This window comes from Vigna unguiculata, chromosome 5, assembly GCF_004118075.2.
Source record: "Vigna unguiculata cultivar IT97K-499-35 chromosome 5, ASM411807v1, whole genome shotgun sequence".
Classification (NCBI taxonomy): domain Eukaryota; kingdom Viridiplantae; phylum Streptophyta; class Magnoliopsida; order Fabales; family Fabaceae; genus Vigna; species Vigna unguiculata.
This window is the reverse complement of record NC_040283.1, coordinates 19,214,074-19,236,777: the sequence shown is the minus strand read 5'-3', so window position 1 is coordinate 19,236,777 and position 22,704 is coordinate 19,214,074. Positions and strand designations below refer to the sequence as shown.

General features: G+C 38.6%; 2 protein-coding genes across 2 annotated transcripts; both read right to left on the bottom strand.

The window, feature by feature from the left end:
* Positions 1-1,516: 1,516 nt before the first annotated feature.
* On the bottom strand, positions 1,517-9,081 carry LOC114184443. Its single transcript, XM_028071752.1, is given in 3 exon segments — positions 1,517-4,961; positions 5,148-6,623; positions 6,935-9,081. Coding segments are annotated over 3 exon segments (7,068 nt in total).
* A 261-nt stretch (positions 9,082-9,342) lies between these two features.
* Positions 9,343-11,256, bottom strand: LOC114184442. The gene is made up of 2 exons (XM_028071751.1): positions 10,617-11,256; positions 9,343-10,520 (listed from the first exon to the last, which is right to left on the bottom strand). The coding sequence occupies exons 1-2, from the start codon at positions 11,254-11,256 to the stop codon at positions 9,343-9,345; spliced, it is 1,818 nt and encodes a 605-aa protein (XP_027927552.1).
* Positions 11,257-22,704: the final 11,448 nt, after the last annotated feature.

The window sequence follows — 22,704 nt, the reverse complement described above, 5'->3', positions numbered from 1 at the left end:
TTCTCTCTTTTTTTTTATTTTTTTTTGTTTCTTTTTTTATTTTTTTTATTATTAAACTAGAATGAGAGACGTAAAACAAAAAAAAGGAGCTGTAATAATAGAAAGAAAAATAATGTAATAAAATAATAAGCCCAAATAAACAAATAAATAACTAAAATAAAATAATAATAATAATAAAATAAATAGATAATTATTTTTCTCAAACCAAAACATATTTTTTCTTTTCTTTTCTTAATTATTTATTTATTTATTCTTCTCAATTGAACTTTAATTAATTAATTATTTTATTTTATCATTGTTACCCAGACGAAATTGGGTGTTGACAGTTGCCCCTCTTTACTTAGATTTTACTTGATAGTATGAAATTTTAACTTTCATAGGTTATCAAAGTAAAAGATGAGTAAAGATAAAAACACTAATTTCGTTTGGGTTTTAAAGGAAAAGAGGAAAAAACAAAACAAGCATATACAAGACCAATTCAAAGAAAAGGGTCGTGATCAAAAGAAGAAAACAAACTCGACCATTCTAAAGGAGAGGATCATGATGTGACAAAGAAATCAATGACCATTCCATCGGAGAGGGCCTTGATGTAAAGAAAGAAAATCAATGACCATTCCATCGGAGAGGGCCTTGATGTAAACATTAGAAAATCAATGACCATTCCATCGGAGAGGGCCTTGATGTAAAGAAAGAAAATCAATGACCATTCCATCGGAGAGGGCCTTGATGTAAACATAAGAAAATCAATGACCATTCCATCGGAGAGGGCCTTGATGTAAAGAAAGAAAATCAATGACCATTCCATCGGAGAGGGCCTTGATGTAAACAAAGAAAATCAATGACCATTCCATCGGAGAGGGCCTTGATGTAAACATTAGAAAATCAATGACCATTCCATCGGAGAGGGCCTTGATGTAAAGAAAGAAAATCAATGACCATTCCATCGGAGAGGGCCTTGATGTAAACATAAGAAAATCAATGACCATTCCATCGGAGAGGGCCTTCATGTAAAGAAAGAAAATCAATGACCATTCCATCGGAGAGGGCCTTGATGTAGACATAAGAAAACTAAGGGGAGAATGTCCATATATGAAAGGAGAACCCGAAGTTTGATTTTGATGTGCCAGTAAACACTGCTTGAATGCTTAACCGACAAGATTCAATCTTTAGGCAAAAGATGTAATGCGGTGAGGATGCATAAATGCATGGATGCATGGATAAAGTTCATATGAAGCTTTATTTTTTGCCTTTTTATTTACTAATTTTTTTTCCACGACACCCTCCAAAAATGAGTCTACTCTTAGTGAATGTACCCGTGATGCCTCGTTAGTATGCACATACTTTTATTCTCTTCTTTTTTGTTCATTATTCTCTTTACGAACTCAGCGTGACATTCATTGCTTTAAATTTATGGAGAGAAAAAAATGGTGTTTATTGAATGAAAAACAAAGCAGAATACAACAAAATTTGGAGACAATGTCAATATCCCCTAGTAGCACTTCCTATCAAGGAATCATCATGTATAAAACTTTTTGACCGCATCAGAATTGACCGGTAACAGTAACTCCTCTCCATCCATCCTTATGAGAATTAGTGCCCCACCAGAAAATGCTTTCTTCACCACATACGGGCCTTCATAATTTGGAGTCCACTTGCCCCTATGATCCTTTTGTATAGGTAAGATCTTTTTCAAGACTAGCTCGCCTTCATGGAACTCTCTAGGGCGCACCCTCTTGTCGAATGCCTTTTTCATCCTTCTTTGGTATAACTGTCCATGACACACTGCTGCTAGCCTTTTTTCCTCAATGAGATTAAGCTGGTCAAATCGGGCCTGAACCCATTCTGCATCTTCCAACTGGGTCTCCATTAACACTCGTAGGGATGGGATTTCTACCTCGAAGGGTAGTACTGCCTCCATTCCGTACACCAGAGAAAAAGGTGTTGCCCCAGTTGATGTACGTACTGAGGTGCGATACCCATGCAAAGCAAAGGGAAGCATCTCATGCCAGTCTTTATACGTGACCACCATTTTCTGTACAATCTTCTTGATATTCTTATTAGCAGCCTCGACTGCCCCATTCATCTTTGGACGATAAGGAGAAGAATTATGATGCTGAATTTTAAATCCTTCACACAATTCGGCCATCATTTGATTGTTCAGATTGGTGGCATTATCAGTGATTATCTTGCTAGGCAACCCGTACCTACAAATTAACTCTCTTTTTATAAATTTAGTCACAACCTTCCTAGTCACACTAGCGTAGGAAGCAGCTTCCACCCATTTAGTGAAATAATCAATTGCAACTAGAATGAAGCGATGTCCGTTTGAGGCTTTTGGCTCTATAGCCCCGATGACATCTATCCCCCACATTGAAAATGGCCATGGGGCAGACATTAAGTTTAAAGTAGTGGGTGTCGCATTGATATTATCGGCATACTTCTGACATTTCTCGCACTTTCTCACGTGTGTGCAACAATCATTCTCCATAGTCAACCAAAAGTAACCAGCCCTCAAGATCTTTCTAGCCATCGAGTGTCCATTCATGTGTGTGCCAAAAGTTCCTTCATGAACTTCCTCCAATATTGACTCGGCCTCTTTTGCATCTACGCATCGAAGGAGAACCATATCATGATTTCTCTTGTACAACACATCCCCACTCAGGATAAAATTTGCAGCCAACCTTCTCAGTGTCCTTTTATCATTCTCAGATGCTTCTTCAGGGTATTCTCTGGTTTTTATATAGCGTTTAATATCAAAATACCACGGCTTACCGTCTAACTCTTCTTCAATAAAATGGCAATATGCTGGCCCTTCATGGCTCTTCATTTGGATCATCGGCATTACCCCATCCTGATTAATCTTGAACATCGATGATAAAGTAGCTAAGGCATCTGCCAATTGGTTATCCTCTCGCGGAATATGGTGGAATTTAATGAAATCAAAATACTCCACCAATTCCATGATATAAGTTTTGTAGGGAATCAACTTCTGATCCCTAGTTTCCCATTCTCCCCTTAGTTGATGGATAACCAACGCTGAATCTCCATATACATTCAAAAATTTTGCCTTTGACTCAATCGCGACTTGGATGCCCATAGCGCATGCTTCGTATTCAGCGATATTGTTTGTGCAATTAAAACACAACCTTGCTGTCATTGGAATGTATTGGTTTTCTGGAGATATTAGTATTGCCCCTATACCATGTCCCATGACGTTAGAAGCCCCGTCGAATAATAACGTCCATCTCTTTATGTTCTCATCTTCTTGGTCATCTTCAAACAAGGTCATGATGTCCTCATCCGGAAATTCGGGTTGCATCGACTGGTAATCGTTAACGGGTTGTTGGGCCAGATATTCAGCCAAAGCACTACCCTTGATGGACTTCTGAGTGACATACACAATGTCGTATTCTGACAATAGCATTTGCCACCGGGCTATCCTTCCAGTGAGAGCGGGCTTTTCAAAAATATACTTGATAGGGTCAGTCTTGGATATCAACCAGGTAGAATGACTCAACATGTATTGTCTTAGACGATGGGCAGCCCATGCCAATGCGCAACAAGTTCGCTCTAAAAACGAGTATCGCTGTTCACATTCCGTGAACTTCTTGCTCAGGTAGTATATGGCACGCTCTCTTTTTCCAGTTTTGTCATGTTGACCCAACACACAACCCATTGACTCATCAAGTACCGTCAAATACATAAGGAGTGGCTTCCCCGGTTCGGGCGGGCGTAACACAGGAGGATCTTGTAGATATTGTTTGATTTTATCAAAAGCAGTCTGACAGTCTTCATTCCACTCAACAACCTAGTTTTTACGCAATAGCTTGAATATTGGTTCACAAGTGGCGGTTAACTGGGAGATGAACCTAGCAATGTAGTTTAGTCTGCCCAAGAAACCCCGTACCTCCTTTTCTGTACTGGGAGCAGACATTTCGATTATCGCACGCATCTTGTCGGGATCGACTTCTATCCCCTTTTGACTGACAACAAAACCCAACAACTTTCCACATCTCACACCGAATGTGCATTTTGCTGGGTTTAGTTTAAGTTTAAATTTCCTCAATCTCTCAAATAATTTCCTTAGGTTGAGGATGTGTTCTTCTTCTGACTCAGACTTGGCGATCATGTCATCTACATAAACCTCGATTTCTTTGTGCATCATATCATGAAAAAGTGCCACCATGGCCCTTTGATAGGTGGCCCCAGCATTCTTAAGCCCGAAAGACATCACCTTATAGCAAAATGTCCCCCACAATGTGATAAACGTGGTCTTTTCCATATCTTCAGGTGCCATCTTAATCTGATTATATCCCGAGAAGCCATCCATAAACGAAAATAACGAGAACTTGGCTGTATTATCCACTAATGTATCGATGTGCGGTAATGGGAAGTTGTCTTTTGGGCTCGCCCGGTTCAAATCTCTATAGTCAACGCACATCCGAACCTTCCCATCCTTCTTGGGCACGGGTACAATATTTGCCACCCATTGAGGGTATTTTGCCACAGCTAGAAATCCAGCGTCAAATTGCTTTTGCACTTCTTCTTTAATCTTTAATGACATTTCTGGTTTCATCCTTCTTAGCTTTTGTCTGACTGGAGGGCATTCCGGTTTGAGTGGAAGCTTATGTTGTACTATATCAGTATCTAAACCAGGCATATCATTGTACGACCAAGCGAACACATCCCTAAACTCCTTTAGCAGCACACACAATTCTTCTTTCACTTCTTTCTTCATACTCGTGCCAATTTTCACTTCTTTCTTTTCATCCCCCTCACTTAGGTCAAGCACTTCAACATCTTCTTGATGGGGTTTTATTTCCCTAGATTCTTGTTCCACTAATCTCATTAGTTCAGGGGAGGGTTCGGAGTCACCTTCATAATCATCTTCCATATTATTGACAGGGTGCTCGAAGTTAGGGATATCGACATTGTTATTTTCAAAACATTCATTATCATATCTGCATTATTTGAGTTTATAAAAAAAGATAAATAAACAAACAAACAATGAAAAATGCAAACAAAGATAACAAAGGTAGCAAACACAAATTGATTATCACGCTGAGCATAAAGGAAAAGGTGTCATCCTGTTAAGTCATGAATCCTAAAGCTCCGGGTAAAGAAATAGGATAAATTAAAAATATTACATTTTAACCAAATTAAACATCACGGGTAGATCCAAAGTCTCCCAATTGTTGAGTAGCGCATTTGGAGCACAAGGCTGCACAAAAACCAAGCTTTCAGGTTCATCTTCATCTCTGACAGCTGCTATCTGACTAGTGTTGATCCATCCCGCGCTGCGGAAGCTATCTCTGATGTCACAGATGCGAATCTTTCCTAACCCTAGTCCTTTTCCTTGGATTCGAGCCACACCGCGCTCTCTCCTTTCTTCCGCCAGCCTCCTCTTATCCTCTCTAGTAGGCTTGTATCCAAGGCCGTATTTATTCTTTTTCTCGGTGACTTCTAAAGGATACATCAATCCTTGCTCGTACTTGCCTAGCCCCTTTCCGTACTCATATCCCTCTTTCAACATGACCTTGGCCGTCATAAGGGAAGTACGCGACAAGTGTGGGTTCATTGGAAAGGGCTCCACATAGGCATTTCCCACAATTTCCAAAGATTGGAAGGCTGTCTCAAGGGCTTCCTCTGCTGCTTCAATATAGCGAGAAGATGAAGGCCCACTTACTAAAATATCTTCCTCCGCTGAAACAATCACTAATTTGTCACCCATGACATATTTTAACTTTTGGTGCAAGGTTGAAGGTACTACGCCCGCTGAGTGAATCCATGGACGACCCAACAAGCAACTGTATGCTAGAAGGATGTCCATCACTTGGAAAGTTATTTGAAAGACACATGGCCCTATTTGGATCGGCAATTCTACCTCTCCCATTACTTCTCTTTTACTCCCATCGAAAGCTCTCACTATCATTGCACTTGGTTTCATGTGAATACCTTCACACGGTAGCTTTCCCAACGTTGTTTTTGGCATTACATTCAGGGAAGATCCATTGTCGATCAATACACGTGCTATGACATGATCCAAGCATTTTACAGAGACATGGAGGGCCTTGTTGTGTCCCCTCCCTTCAGTAGGTATCTCTTCATCGGTAAACGTGAGGTAATTATTAGCAGTGATATTGTTAACAATTCCCTTAAAACTGTCCAGAGAAATATTTTGCTCCACATGCGCTCCGTTGAGTATCTTCATTAACAACTTTCTATGAGAGGTTGAATGCATGAGTAGTTCTAAAAGTGAGATTCGAGCAGGCAGGCGATTCAACTGTTCGACCACTTTATACTCGCTTTGTTGTATGAACTTCAAGAACTCGCAAGCCTCCTCATCAGATACTTCTTTCCCATCATCTTTTCTTAGACCCTCGTCGGTTTGGATGGTTTTCCCTTTCAAGAGTTCCTTAGCCTTTTTGGTATTCGCCGATTCATTATTGCCAACTCCATCTTTCATCAAGTTTGGAGGCGTAAAGATTCGACCACTTCTCGTAATTCCACCGATGCCTGATATATTTTCCACCACTGACTCACCACTGCTAGGTTGACCACCTACCCGTTGTTCCTCACCTAACACGTATGCACCATATTTCCATGGGACAGCTGTAACATCCCTGGCGTACCACGCCCAGAGCATGTCAGGTTACTACAGCCCGATGCACCCCAACCCCTCACCCTTCTCTGTCCATTCATACTGGGTGGGTTGTTGCCAGTGGGAATCGAACCCCCAACCTGACCTTTAACACCTCTGGCACACCAGCAGATGCTACCAGTTGCGCTGCAGCACAACTGGTAGCATCTGCTGGTGTGCCAGAGGTGTTAAAGGTCAGGTTGGGGGTTCGATTCCCACTGGCAACAACCCACCCAGTATGAATGGACGGAGAAGGGTGAGGGGTTGGGGTGCATCGGGCTGTAGTAACCTGACATGCTCTGGGCGTGGTACGCCAGGGATGTTACAACAGCTTTCTCACTTTTGTAGGGAAATGGGGAGGGTGTTTGGATAATAATAGATTGTCTTTCTTGAATTGTCGGGGTAGAGGTGGATCTAGTGAAATGAATCACCAATGGCTCTGGCAAAGTCACACCGGGTTCCGCACCATCTTGTGCAAATACTTCATCCTCCATGTGTCCGTGACATACTTGCACAAAGTTTCTGTCTATAAGATTTTGTAGAACATCCTCGAACTCTGTGCATTCATCGATAGAATGTTTAGCACTCAGATGGAATCCACACTTTTTACTCAGGTTATATTCTCCTTTTAACAAACCCAATTTTAATAGTGTCTCAAAAACAAACCGCTTGGAGCTTCGAATTTCATTCACATCCCTCACCAGTCGGTGTTTCTTAACCTCAATGGCATTTGTCGAAGGGTTCCCAAGACCAGAAAGGGGATTAGCCTCAACACTAGGTTTGTCTTCATGGAACTTTATCCATCCTGAGTTGATTAAAGCTTCCACCTTGTGTTTAAAGGACACACAATTCTCAATAGAGTGACCAACTCCCCCTCCGTGATAATCACATTTGGCATTTGGATCATAATTCTTGGGGAACGGAGGTTGCACAGGCTTCATCGGACAAATGGCCACCAAACGCTTTTGGAGGAGATGAGGCAACAATTCCGTATATGACATAGGAATAGGAGTGAAATGAACGAAGTTCCTCTCTTGATTCCTCCCTAGATTAGCGTTTTGTTCCGCGTTTCTGTTGAAATTCGAGTTAGGTTCGGTTTTCCAAGCACTGTTTGGAGCACGTTGTGGTTGATAAAGATTCGACGGTTGATAAAACCCTTGTTGCTGAGGTCGTGTTTGATGAACAGACATTGCATTGGCCACATAAGGAGGTTGGTTCAAGTGTGGTCGATAATTAATCGTAGGAGCCCGACTTTCCCACACAGGCATCACTGAGGCCGCTTGTACTTCTGCTTCTTTCTTCTTTCCGGGAATAAAATTAGGTTTCTTAGGAGTTGCAGCCGCGAATGGGCCATATGCAATCTTTCCGCTTTTTAACCCGATTTCTATTCTTTCCCCTATGATGATGATATCAGCGAAATTGGAAGACACATTCCCCAATACATGCTCATAAAATGGTGATTGCAGCGTGTTTACAAACGTCGCCACCATCTCCTTATCAAGTAGAGGTGGCTCAACCTGAGCAGCCAACTCTCTCCACCGTTGTGCATATTCCTTGAAGGACTCAGTATCCTTCTTGGCCATGTTTTGCAATTGCAATCTATCTGGCGCACTATCCATGTTGTATTTATACTGTTTCACAAAGGCATCGGCCAAATCCATCCAGGAATGAATTCGAGATGGCTCCAAGTGTGTATACCAATTCAATGCTACCCCAGCCAAACTATCTTGGAAACAATGTATTAGCAATTTTTCATCATAGGCATAAGCAGCCATCTTTCTACTGTACATTGTCAGATGGCTTTTAGGGCATGTGGTGCCGTGATACTTTTCAAATTCTGGGACCTTAAACTTGTGTGGTATCATCACACCAGGAACCAGGCTTAATCTCGCCACATCACCGAACCCATAGCTTCCACCACCCTCAATGGCACGAATCCTTTCCTCAAGAATTTCAAGCTTACTCTTAGCCCCATCAACAACAGTGGATATTGCTTGGACTGTAGCGTGTGGTGCAGCTTTAGTCGCAGCATCTGCATCGATGAATGTTTTCGGAGGCTGGGGCGCCACAGTCATCCTCGGTCCTGTGAATGTGACTGTCTCATTCATCTCCGCTCCTGTCACGGGTGTCGAAGCTAACATCGGCCCTTGGGTACCGTTCGATAGTGTGTTGTTAGCTGCAGGAAAAGAGAAAGAAGTTTGTTCTGCATCTGAATATTCTCCAACTAGAGGAGTGTATCCCGGAGGCAAGCCGTACATTGGGAACGGGACTGACGCGCCTAGAGGCGTACCATAAGAATGAGCATTCTCCTCGACCCTAGCGGATGAGGCCTCCCCTGAAGCCTTCAGTGACTTCAAAACCTCTAGGATTTGGCCCACTTGATCCTTTAGCTCGTTAATGTCAGCCTTCACAGCTTCATGGGCTTCTTCCCAATCTTCCATGCTTCTGTGGTTAGCTCGTGTGCGATAAGGGTGTCGTGGAAATTTTGCCGTCGTATTTGATTTTGCTCTATTATTTCGTTAAATGAAATGAATTATGAAGAATGAAAAGAAATAAAATGAATGCAAAACATTTATTCTAGTCGGAAATTTTAAAGCTGTGAGAACGTTAAGGTAAATATATCATAGAAATTAACACGAAACTGATACAACCCAACCATTAACAAGTCTTCTACATTCATTAAACAAGAAAAGAAATAAAACCTATTCCCTACCCCTGACTATCATGCTCTTCATCTCCCTCATCAACTTCTTGCAATGATTAAAGAAAGCTTCAATCTCCCTTGGCGGATTGAAGATCGGTAGTGCAGCCTCTGCTTCAGCTAATAATCGTGGGATTTCTTCAATTGCTCCATTCGCCAAGGCAGCTAGCTGTGAGAAACATCTCTTCCAATGTTCTATAGTCATTTCCTGCTCGGCTGTGTACTCATTCATCCGACTGATCACCTCTCGATGTTCCTTTTCCAATTCAGCTCTATGCCAACGCTCCTCGTCCATCTTCACCTCATAGGTCGACACCACCTCTCTCATTTGTTGTTCAACCTCACTAATTCTCATTTGAGCATTGTGCAACCGTCTCAGTGCTTCAATTTTCTCTCTCTTAAATTCTTCACACAACTGATCCCTTTGGCGCTTAGATGCTGCTGCTGCATCTCTCTCTCGGTCCTTTGATTTTAATGCGGTGCTTGCTGCGGCCAAATCCTGTTTCACTCTGAAAGCATGATCTCGTTCTTCTCTTTGTTGCCTAAGAATCCCTTCATACGCTTTTGTCATTTCCTCATTATCACGCCTCAGATCCACATACTCATGTCGGAGACTTTGAAGCTCGTTAATTAATTTGGCATTTTTTAATTTCATCTTCTCGATCTCTTCTTTTAGCCCTTTCACCTCCTCAGACTCAGCAGGTTCCAATCGCTCCGGAGCAGGGGAGTCCGATTTGAAAGGTAACTTGATCATATTAACCCTTTCCAGAATCCATCGTCGGTAAGATATTTTCCCGTCCATTACCCATGGCCTTGGGTCTTTTTCTGCACGCAAAACCTCACCCCAGGCACTCCTAACTCGTCGAATTAGATCTTGAGAAATTCCTTCTTCATAATAAGTCCATATGGCGACCAGAGATTCTGGAGTTGGAGAGCTCTTAATTGGACACCCAAACTGCCGTTGCGCCAGAACAGGGTTATAATTCACACAACTTCTGGTACCTATCAGAGGGACGTTAGGGAAATCCCCACAGGAAATGACATGCGATTTGGGCAGCCCAGGGACACACCATCTAATCTTTCCCCCATCCAAACCTGCACAGAATTGGGCCCATTCTTTCGCCCCTCGAATTTCAACGCCGCCATGTGGCAATTCCCCAATCTGACATTCAGCATTTACTGTACCCAAGCGGACTCAGGATATAAACCATACATACAATATAGGTACACAGCATAACATCTTCTTCCTCTTGAGTGCGTAGCACAAATTCAAACCCCCGTACACATCAGCTAGAACCGCAGTGACTGGACTTTCCGAATGAATCTTGTAAGCAACAAACACATCGATGGCCGCTTGATCAACAAAATTCTCCATGTTAGGGAAGAGCACGACTCCATATAGTGTGAGAGCCAACACATCCATGAACGTCTCCCCTATCTCTTTCTCAGCCAGACGACGTAAGTGCCCTTCTAAATACCCTTGGGGGATCCCCTTCAAGTTGCCCTTGGAGGCCATATTACTCTCTAGCTCAGCAGGGTGTACCTTCAAGATTCCTGCCAACGTAGAGATAGATGCTCGTTGCTCAGAATATCTGTAAGGGACTTTATCTTCCACCGACAAACCCAAAATCTGCTCGAACTCTTCTACTACTGGTGCCAACTGAAAATCCTGGAAGGTGAAACATCTGAGCGGCGGATCATAATATTGGGCCAAAGCAGTGACTGCCGACGCTTGGACTTCCACATTCAACAACCTCAATAAGTTCCCATACCGCTTCTTGAAAGCATTCTTCTGTATAGTCTTCATTTGTTGCACTATTTCCCTTAAACCATTCAGATTGCTATCTATAACCCTGATAGGTAACTTCTTCTTCAAGGCATCCGACCCTAAATTCCCTCCGACTTGAAATCCCATGTTAATTTCTTGTGTTTTTTTTTTCACAAACTCAATCACAGCCTTAAAATTTCTGACCTAGAATCACAAGAAATGTTATGGCATGGCATGACAAAATACATGTTATGCATGAACAAATAATCACAATGCATGTATGATGATGCCGTGAAAGAAAGTACAGACACATGACTTCATTGCTAATTCAAATAAAGCGAGGAAAAAAAATAAGATGAGAATTAAGGTAATGCACATGTCTCCCCTTGTACCTTATCAGAGGTTCGATGCCTAATGGTCCTAAGGTAAAATATATGCGCTCACCAGGATAGTTCCCTAATACTTAAGGATCAAGGTCACTAGAGCTATGGCCTACTTCTAGGCATTTCCCACAACAGTTGGTAGACAACAAGACGTGGGAGTACCAACGAAGTAAACAAACTCTAGCTGGGGTTCTCACAATGACCACTTGGGAAGTTCATCCACTGTGGCACTGCTACACAATCCCCTCTAACTCTAAGTTACACAGACCCGGGTATAGGGCCCCGCTCATGATATGCACAAAGTGTGTGTGTGTGGAGGGAGGATGATGCATGCCATAACCCCCACCTGCAAAACAACCAGAAAACTTCCCAGGCAGATATATAACAAAATATGCGAAACAATTTACACACAATCATTCCAAGAGATAGATATAAATAAATTAAAATAGAGACAAGAATATACAAATAAAAAAAGAGACAAAAAAAAATAATAATGAAATAAAAGAAAGGGGAAAAAAAGAAATAAAAGAAAATAAATAAATAAAAAAAAAGGAAAACCACATTCAGTCCGCATATCTAATTAAATAGCTTGACTCTCTAGCGTCCCCAGTGGAGTCGCCAGCTGTCGCAACCGGAATCGCGACGAGAAGGCGAATCAAAAAAAGAAACGAGTTTAAAAAAGATTTGGGAGTCGCCACCATAGTTATTCTGGAAAACTATGGAAAACCATAAAGATAAGACAAGTCTGCGAAAAACCATATTTTGGATTCGGGAGTCGGTTACACGTAGGGAAGGTGTTAGCACCCTATCGCGCCCGCCCAAGGGCGGTACCTTTAATTAAAAAATGCAAAGTTGATGTGGTTTTCAAAATATTAACTTTTCCCAAAAATAATAAGACAAAAAAAACTAAAAAGAAACAAAAATAATTTTTTTTGTTTTTTGGGCCCGACAAGGATTGACCTTGGTCCTACGTATTCTCATTAAAAATGAGAAATCAGGGTTACGTAGTTCTTAAAAAGATATCTTGTTTAAAAACGTTGATGTTTTTGTATTTTGAAATTTTATATATTTTTTGGTGTTTTTGAATTATTTGAAAACATGTGTCATACGATGCGAGCGATCGGGCAGACACTAAAAGGGAAAGAAAATTATTTTAGTATTTTTTTAAATTATTTGGAAGAAAGTGTCACACGACGCGGGCGGTCGGACAGACACAATAAAAATGAAAGAGAACCATTTTTTGATTTTTTCTATATTTTAATTTTTATAATGTTCAAATATAATTGTTTTCTTTTTTTTAAATAAAATAAATAAAAATAAATAAATAAATAAGTAAATTTATAAAAGGATGAAAATATTTAAGATGGATAAAAGTGGAAAACAAAAAAGTAAGGGTGCACGAGTAATTGGTGGGGTGCACAAAGCAAATACAACAACAAACCCAAAAACAAAAGACAAAGGCATGGGGTGCAGGAGTATCACATGTGAGAGGTGCGTGAAGTAACAGGTGGGGTGCGTGCAGTAAATAAAGGAATGTGTTAAGGAAACGCAAAACAGAGGTGTAAGAATTAAAAATGGGGGTGCACGAAAAGAAATGAGGAGGGTGTGGTTGAGGTAAAAGAGGGGGTGCGCGTGGTAAAAGGGTTCAAGGCCTACTGCCCCTTTTTATTTTTTAGAAAAAAAACCCTAACAGAAGCCAAGCTTCTTCCCCTCACCATGGCATCTCTTCTTCTCGACACCACCAACACAGCCCCAGGCCTGGACGCGCGTCCGCCTTAGCCGCCACCAACGACCTCCGCCGGAGGCTTCACCGGCGACGCCGTCACCCTTCACTCCCCTCTCTCGCGAAATGCTCCTGCACCGACGTCTCCTCCACTTCCCGGGAAATATAAAACGAGACACGGCAGCCACATCGTCGTCGCCGCTTGCCCTCACCGGCGACGCTTGGAGCCGACGGCGTTGCTCCTTTTCCTTCTCGCGCGAGCCGCCGCCGTTGGGTTCGCCATTGAGCGCGACCACACTCCTCTGCTCGAACTCCGACGACGCAACGTCTGTGGCCGCCACCGTGAACGCCGCTGCTGCCGCGACGAGACGTGCCACCGGTGATGCCAAGCTTCCCGATGTTCGACTATCCCCCTCCGCAACCATCACGCGACCACACTCCTCCGTTCACGCGACCACAAGCGACCATACTCCCGTTCAGAGCTTCGAATCGCCGGCGGCCCTCTGCTTCTTATTTGTATTGGGTTGTTATGGTATATTTGAGTGCGTGACAGTGATGATGATGAATGTGATTCTGGTTTGTTGCTTGTGTCGAAATGGTGATGTGATGTTGAGATGGTGGCTCTACAAAAGGGGTATGCCGTGGGAGTGGGAATGTTGCGATGGTGAAGGTGAAAGTGTGCGAAGAGTCTCAAGTGGTGCCAAACTAGGATGAAGACTTGTGGGATAAAACTTCTGTGTGTGCGTGCTGAGTTTGGTATCTGTTTTTTCTTTATTTTGGTTTTTTATGCAGGTGGATGTGAAAATGACGATGGAGGAGTCTTGTGTTTGTAGTGCAGTATAAGAGTCCAAAATTGAATATGCTGGTTGGTGACGAAGGTTCGTTAATGGCGGACGAGTTTATGATGAGGGTGATGATGGGAGAGTTTGTGTTGATGACTGTGTGAATACTGCTTTTGGGTCTATGTTTTATTTTCAGGTGTGACTTGAAGATGATGGTGAAGTGTGTTTGGGTTCTGGCTTGGCAGTCTTGCAGGTGAAGGTGATGAGGGAAAGATGATGGTGGCGAGAGAGATTGAGATTGAGGATGAGGTTATTTTTCAGCACTCACTCGGACAACAGTAACATCCAAACAAGAACATATCTTAACAGATAAAATAAAAATAAAATAAAAGAAATTGTGCTCTGTTCTTTACTGTACCAGTTGCAATAAGAATAAACAAAAGGAATAACCATGCTCATTTCAAACCATCCATACATTCATGAACATCAATATCAAATTAACATAAGCTCTAATTCATACACCCATGAACATCAACAACAACATCAAGTCACGGTAACATAAACTAAAGAGGAGTTAAGAACACTTACCGTGAAAATAAAACTTAATGCACTAACAGCTTTGTTTCCGTTTCCCAAATTTGACTCCTTCTCTCCCTCACTGATTTCTAGTGCCCTCTCCCCTCTCTGTAGTAATTCAAAAAAAGACCCCCCTCTCATGAATCTTCCCCTTTTTATTATGTAACCCTCTGCACCTTCCAATTTTGAAATTTGGGACCAGACTGAGAGCAGATGTTGCTTCCTGCTCCTTCAGCCATCATGACCATGCCACAGACCTTTCCCAATACAAAACCATGATAGCATAGCATGCTTGGGTCCGACAAAAGAGAGGCTTTACGTTACCTATTTCTTTCCCCTTTCCCTTCTCTCTTTTTTTTTTTCTTTTTTTTTGTTTCTTTTTTTTATTTTTTTTATTATTAAACTAGAATGAGAGACGTAAAACAAAAAAAAGGAGCTGTAATAATAGAAAGAAAAATAATGTAATAAAATAATAAGCCCAAATAAACAAATAAATAACTAAAATAAAATAATAATAATAATAAAATAAATAGATAATTATTTTTCTCAAACCAAAACATATTTTTTCTTTTCTTTTCTTAATTATTTATTTATTTATTCTTCTCAATTGAACTTTAATTAATTAATTATTTTATTTTATCATTGTTACCCAGACGAAATTGGGTGTTGACAGGTATGAAAACCTAGGGTTAGGTTCAAGAATCATCTTATTTGGAGTTTTACACAAAAAGTTATAAATAAAACAAGTTTGTTATTTTACTTATAAAATTTTATACGAAAATTATGTTTTAATTATGACTACTGTTTTGATTAATTTTCTGTAAAGTTATTGTGAAAGAATGATTTATGCTTGGTTGTTAATTTTAAATTCTTTTTAACTTGGTTGTTTTTACTATTTTGAAAATTGTGACAAATTAAAAACGCAGTTGTTATGCTGCCAAAATTCTGTGAAAGTCTCAAGAATTATAAAGATAATGCGAAAGGATGATTATAAATTAAAGTACAGAAATAAAGAATAAAAAGGACTGTATGGATAGTATAGAGATACACTGGGTATAGAGTCCAGAGAAAGGTCTGATAGACCTAGGAGAATCGAGGGTGGTGATATAGATACCCTGGATTGACGTATACAATTAGCCGGGTATTCGAAAATTCACAAGCCTCACACTCTATTCTCAACCGTCCTCTTGACCATACTTTAAGACCAGGAAGGTGGAATAACGTACACGTTGTATCCGTGAGAACGTTTAGCCTGCTGGCACTATCCATATTGGCGTAAGACCATTATGATTCAGAAAAGTCTAATGGCAGCGTTTGGGACCCAAAGTATATAAAGAAAGAATATGAGATGAATATACTGATGAGTTGAAACTCGAAATTATACAAATATGATTATTAAAAGATTGATAATGAGGATTTTGATATCCTAAATTTAAAACATACGGAAATGATTATTTTATTGATTAATTTGATTTTGATATTTTTGGCATGGTTAGTTATGACATTATGGAGATTTAAACTTTTGTGAAAATGTTTCATTCAATTGACAATTTATTCAAATGACCATACTTTGAAATGTTATGATGAAGTTTTGGAGTTAAGGGAAAGACTCACCCTTACTTTCTTTATTTTTCAGAGGAAGAAATTGGAGACCTAACATGTAACAATGAGATTGTTTAGCCTAACTTTTCTTGTAACCTTGGATTATGTTAAAGCTACAACTGATATGGTGTAACTTGTTTGTGATGTATTTCAAACTAAAAGTACCTTTAGTTGCTTGTAAAAGTATAAACAAACATCTGTTACAAACACTTATATGTATGTTAACATTTTATTCGCATAAATATCATGTATGTCTAACAGATGATACATTCGAGTGATGTATTATTATTATTTTTTTTGTTTGGTATTTATTAATTGAATACAAATAAATTTTTCCTTAAGTAAATGGTACGTTAGACAAGTAAAGAACATCTAGTAGCACCGAATTCTAGTTGGGGTGTTACATTAGGAGCCAACCCTTTGGAATCTGCTCCAAGTCTAAAACTTACGTAATCGCCTGGCAAAACTTCTCGCGCCACTAAGCACCAACCCTTTGGAATTGGGTTTAGCCTAATTTCACAACTTATGTTTGGTGAGTCACGCTGCACCGCCAAGCGATAACTCTCGGGTTTTGCCCATAGCCCTTTTTCATGGCCTCTAGCCTAGCGAACCACCCACGTGGCGCCAGACGCCACACTATTACTGGTTCTTTTTTGGCAATCTGAGTTAGGTCCTAAGGGACCTAATCCTCCCACAGACCATTTCTAGAACATAAGTTCATGTTTATACACTCATCAATGTTCAACAACATGCCACATAAATATCCACCAGACACACCAATGCCTCTCTGATACGTGTATGTCAACACATGAAAATCATGTCCTTGCTTTCATACATCCTAGAGAATCACAGAAATTCACATAAAACCATCAAAACAAAGTGTTATACCCAAGACACAATGCTGCACAACCAAACAATATACAAAATCAGGAAAAACACATAATCATTACCCAAAATATCCTACGATAATAAAACAATAATAATGATAATAATAAAAATAACAACAAAATTAATAATGATAATAAAAACATAAATAAAATAAAAAATCATAATAATAACAATAATAAAAATAATATAATAAGAATAAGAATAATAATAGTAATAGTAATAATAATAAGAATATAATAATAATAATAATAATGATAATAATAAAATAACAAGAATAAGAATAAGAATAATAATAAGTAATAATAATATAATAAATAATAATAATAATAATAGTAAAATAAAATAAGAATAAGAATAATAGATATAATAATAAAAATAACAATAATAAAACAAAAGGAATAATAATAATAATAATAATAATAATAATAATAATAATAATAACAATAATAAATGTGTCGGATTTAGAAGAAAAACTCTAAACATCATGGCAAGTCAAAATAAGAAGAATCATAATAATCACAGTAGTGATAGAGTCACATAGAGAACTCAATACAACGAAAACCACAAGCACACACATACTCTCTCTAAAACCACATACAACAAACATCAAGAGGTTAAACGATAAAAGAATTTGGTTTAAGAGAAGGCTGTCATGCATCAATATATAACACCATTGCACATAATATCATAAAAATAGGAAATGACAGCTCCCTAAACATGGATTCCAGTGCATGTTATTGGTATATACCAAAAGGACCTACATCTTCCTAATTCCACTCTTATTCTCACTTTCCAACCCCAATTTTAATTGCATTAATGGATAAAACGAAATTACATTAATGGATAAACACACAACCACACAACTACCAAGCCAATGCATAACCAATCAACCAATTCATGTTTCATGATAATTTATATGCATCTAGTATAATATTATTACGCCCCATGGTCTAACATGTTATTAAAATAATTAAATAATTAAATAATTAAATTAGCACACTAATGTCATACATAAGACTTGAACTCAAGTCCTTCCATAAGGAGCCAAGTACTCTCAACCACTTAAGCTAGTACTATTCATTATCTTCTCTCTTCACATTAATTAGCTTAGATGTTCCCACCCACGTATTTATTAAATAAATATTTATTTATTTATTTAATTTTCTCGGGTCTTATAATTACCATTGTTGGACTTACTAGTCGGTATGAAATTAGAGTTAACTCACTTGTTATGTGTTCATGCTTTCATTTTTAATACTCCAACTACTTTACCACCTCCTTGTTTCCATCACCATCATATTCCTTTAATTAAGGGTGCAATGCCAATTAAAGTGAAAACATATTGTTATCCACATAGTCAAAAGACCAAAATTGAAAAATTACTGGTTGATATGCTTCAAGAAGGGATTATTCAACCCAGCAAGAGCCCTTTTTCATCACCTATAACACTAGTCAAGAAGAAGGATTGATCTAGGCATGTTTTTGCATATTATAGAGCACTTAATGTTATAACTATCAAGAATAGTTTTCCAATTCCCATTGTGAACGAATTAATAAATGAATTATTTGGTGCTTATTTTTTTCTACAGACTTGATGTAACATCTTGGTAGGATATTACTTAAATAAAATAATAAAAAAAATAAACAGTTTATTGGAATAAATACCTCATTCATTAACCAACCATTTCCCAAAAACGCGAGAAATTTTTAAACTTTAAAACATAAGAATCGCGATATAAGGTCAAAACATACATAAGTAGTCTTTACAATTCAAAACCAAAAGCAGTAAAAACCAATAATTAGATTACATGAAAATCTAATAAAATAAGTCTTTATAAATCCCCATGTAATTTGTTCCCACTCTCTGCTACTAAGCATCTCTTGGCTTACCTGTAACATCATATGCTCCCGAAAAACAAGTTACCCGATCATCGCCACACACAAACAAATAGTGTGAGTTATACACATAGATAAAATAAATATGAAATAAACTCACCCAAGCATTTATAATTATTTATCCTTTTATAATAACCACCCACTTTTCCACACTCATAATCATCATAAGTTTATGCATGTACTCCTGATTATAGGACTTTCATGTGCTTCCACGACCCTCCTCCCTCGTGGTACAACCCACAAGTCTATCCTGCTCGTAGTCTTGCTTCACGGACTCCCTCACACGTCATCCAAACTCCTCGCTCGGACTTGGACACGCATACCCGCCTTTCCTACTATGATCTCCCTCGCTCATAGCATTCTCAAGTTTGAGCATGAAATGAACTCCCTCGCTCAGTACCTCTCATGAACAAAATCGTTCACGTTCCGCATGTGGTCTACCCATCACGAACTCCTCGCTCGCGACTCAAACCAAGCACATCCCAGATTTTATGGACTTAGTCCTTCAAGCCCAACATCACAATCATATGCACATTATTCATGAAATTTCTGGATAACATAGCAAGCCACAACTTAATCAAGCATCATGAGCACGAATCTTCACTATTCTCGCTTAGGCTAGAAGCCTTCGCCCAAGCAAGTATGTCCATCTCGCTCAAGCTAGGCTCCCTCGCCTGAGCGAGTGAGTTTCAGTGGTTCTCCACGAGCTCTCACTTAGGCGAGACCTTCTCGCCTGAGCGAGGCCCTCTTTCGCCCAAGCAACCAATCCCTCGCCTGGATGAGGATTCAAATAGAAGACGTGCCAAGTTTCCTCGCGGGCTCGCCTAGGCGAGCCATTCTCGCCTGAGCGAGATAACGTGTCGCTCAACACCAAAGTTGGTCACCTGAACGAGATGCTCGAACCAAAACTAGGGATGAGTTTCTGTTATCTTTGCTTAGGCGTGAGTGACTCGCTTGAGTGAAAATAGTAGAGTTTCTTCCCTGTTCACGCATGCAAACAACTAAAACCATACCAAAACATAACTCAATCATTACCAAGCAGTCTATAATGGCAAGCAAACCTCTTAGGCCTAATTTAAACTCAGAAAGTACGCAAAAATCACAGAACACTAGAATCCCTAGCCTTCCCATATTGGTTTACACACCCAACAACTTAGGAACACAATCATATAGTAGAGCACAAGGGTTTCATACATTTTTGAACATGATCATACAGAGAATCATTACACCAATCATACATCAGCCCACAAAAAGTACAAAGAGGAATTCAGCTTCCCCTAACCTGGAATCCTTGCTTAAAATTTGGGAAATTGAGTGTTCCTTTGATCAATAAGGACTTGCCTCAAGCTTTCTCCCAATTCAACCTCTTGTTGCACTTAAATCTCACCATACACTCTCCAATTTCGTTCTGAATTTCCTCTTTAAATAACTTCAGCCCTTAACCAACCCTTCTTTCACCCCTAATTTGCCTCTTTAATCTTGCTTTAATTAGGGTTAATTGGCTTAAACGAAAATAGTTAAATGTTGGGGGTAATGGCCATTCGATGGATCTTAATGTACTGTTTTTCTAGCTCTTTTGGCTGCCCCTTGGCCATCTAGGTTTTTCCTTGCCTTTTCACATTCATGCCCAAATGTAATTTTGGCAAAAATAATGTTTAATTCATGTCTATCAAGGTTTGAACACACAATCATTCAATCATCAAGCCAATGTGTGACCATTATGCCAAATTCATATTTCTTACTAATTCATACAATCCTAAGCTTAAGTGATCACTCATCATGATCTATCATAATATTAAAACAATATAAATAAAAACACATAAATGGCATACTTAGGACTCAAACCCAAGTTCTCTCACACAATCAAGTACTCTCAACCACTTGAGCTAGTACTTTCCCATGTCATACCAATTAACATTTAATGTCATCAAGGTTCCCACTACCCGCATTTATTAATTAATTAATTATTTAATTAATTAAATTTAACGGGTCTTACACTTGATTTTAGGTTTGAGTATCATCAAGTGCTGTTGGCACTAAAGGACCGCTACAAACTGGCTTTCTAAACACATCATGGATATTTTCGAATGGCTTGTCATGCCACCCCCCCTCCTTTTGTGTTGAATTGCATCTGGAAAATGAACTTTGAATGAAAGGTTTGGTCACTAGGAAACGACCTTGGTGTAACTTTTGAGTATTACATTTAACTGTTCTATTTGGTCGGGTACGACCTCGTTCACACCCTCATTCTAATGGTCAAACAAAAGGGTTGAACAAGACCTTCACTAGTGCAGGAAGGAGATTTGGCTGTGGTTATTTTTGTCATTCTGCCTCGATTCTAGAAACGAGACATATTAGGGCGAGGCAAAAAATGGTTAGTTTTTGGCCTAGGGTGTCAAACCGAAGTAGAAATTCTATATTCTATCCTAGTTCTTATGAGAACCAAAGCCATATAATCCAAAATTACACATTCAATTGTAAAATGTCATTGGCTTTTGGCTTCAGTTCATGTATAACCAAAGCCATATGGACTGCTTTTTGGCTTCGATTGTGGTTTGAACTGAGGTCATATGTCCCTTTCTACTTCGGTTGGTGTAGCAACAGAGGCCATATGTACTGTTTTTTCTTTTAAAATAAATTTTCTATTTTTTTCTATTCCTACACGTTTTAACCTACATATTTTCAACAAACCAGACTAGAACATAAACAAGACAATACTTTAAGGTTTGGCAAGTTGATTATAGAGTTAAGCTTCTTAAAACTGCTCAAATTCATCCAGTCTTTCATATTTCATTGCTTAAGAAATTCATCGGGCGCCCCTCCCAACAATACATGTCGCTACTTTTGAGTACAATGGAACTAGGACCCTCAATTGCACGATTGCAAGTTTTCTTTTGCTTAGTTCTTTTCTAAATCATGCCACTATCATTCCAAGTTGTACGCTACTAAATGAGAGATTATTGTTCATTTCCTTCTTTTCTATTTCTATAATGTGTATCAACTTGTTGTGAATATGGATACAATATTTTTAAATAAATAATAGCCCTTGTCAATTTTAAAAGTTTTCTATTCACTCTTCAAATTCTCAGACCATTAGATTGTATTCTTATGAGAAGATGGATTTGTTAGAAACTATGAGGATGGATTTAGATGGATTTGAGTGGACAAATATGTGTGTTTCTTTGAATGGATTTAGAGGGTAAAGTGAATGGATTTGAAGATGGATCTTGTGAGTGATTTGAGTTATGTGATAGATTAAAAAAAATTAATAGATAAAATTTGAACATTACTAAAATACCCTTGATGGTAAAAATAAAATTAAATGATTATTATATGAGTTAAAAATATTAAAATTTAACAATATTTTAATTATTATTAATTATTATATACATATAATAATAATAATAATTTTATTATTATTATTATATATAGTATTATTTTTTAACAGTATTTTACTTATTATTAATTATTATACATATTTATATATTTTATTATTATTATTATTAATTATTATATACATATACTATTAATATTAATAATTATTATATATAAATATATTAATCATTATACTTTTAATAGTATATATATATATATATATATATATATATATATATATATATATATATATAATATAAAGAGATATGAAAGTAAAATTGTAACACTCCATTTAAATAATAACCTTAATTTAAATGAAATGACACACAGATAAAACACACATATGCTCACATTAATAAAATGATGATCA

Coding starts and splice junctions, on each gene's coding strand:
- LOC114184442 (XM_028071751.1), bottom strand. CDS start 11,256: ATGGGATTTCAAGTCGGAGGGAATTTAGGGTCGGATGCCTTGAAGAAG. Junction 10,521..10,616: donor TCTAGCTGATGTGTACGGGG/GTTTGAATTTGT, acceptor GCTTGGGTACAG/TAAATGCTGAATGTCAGATT.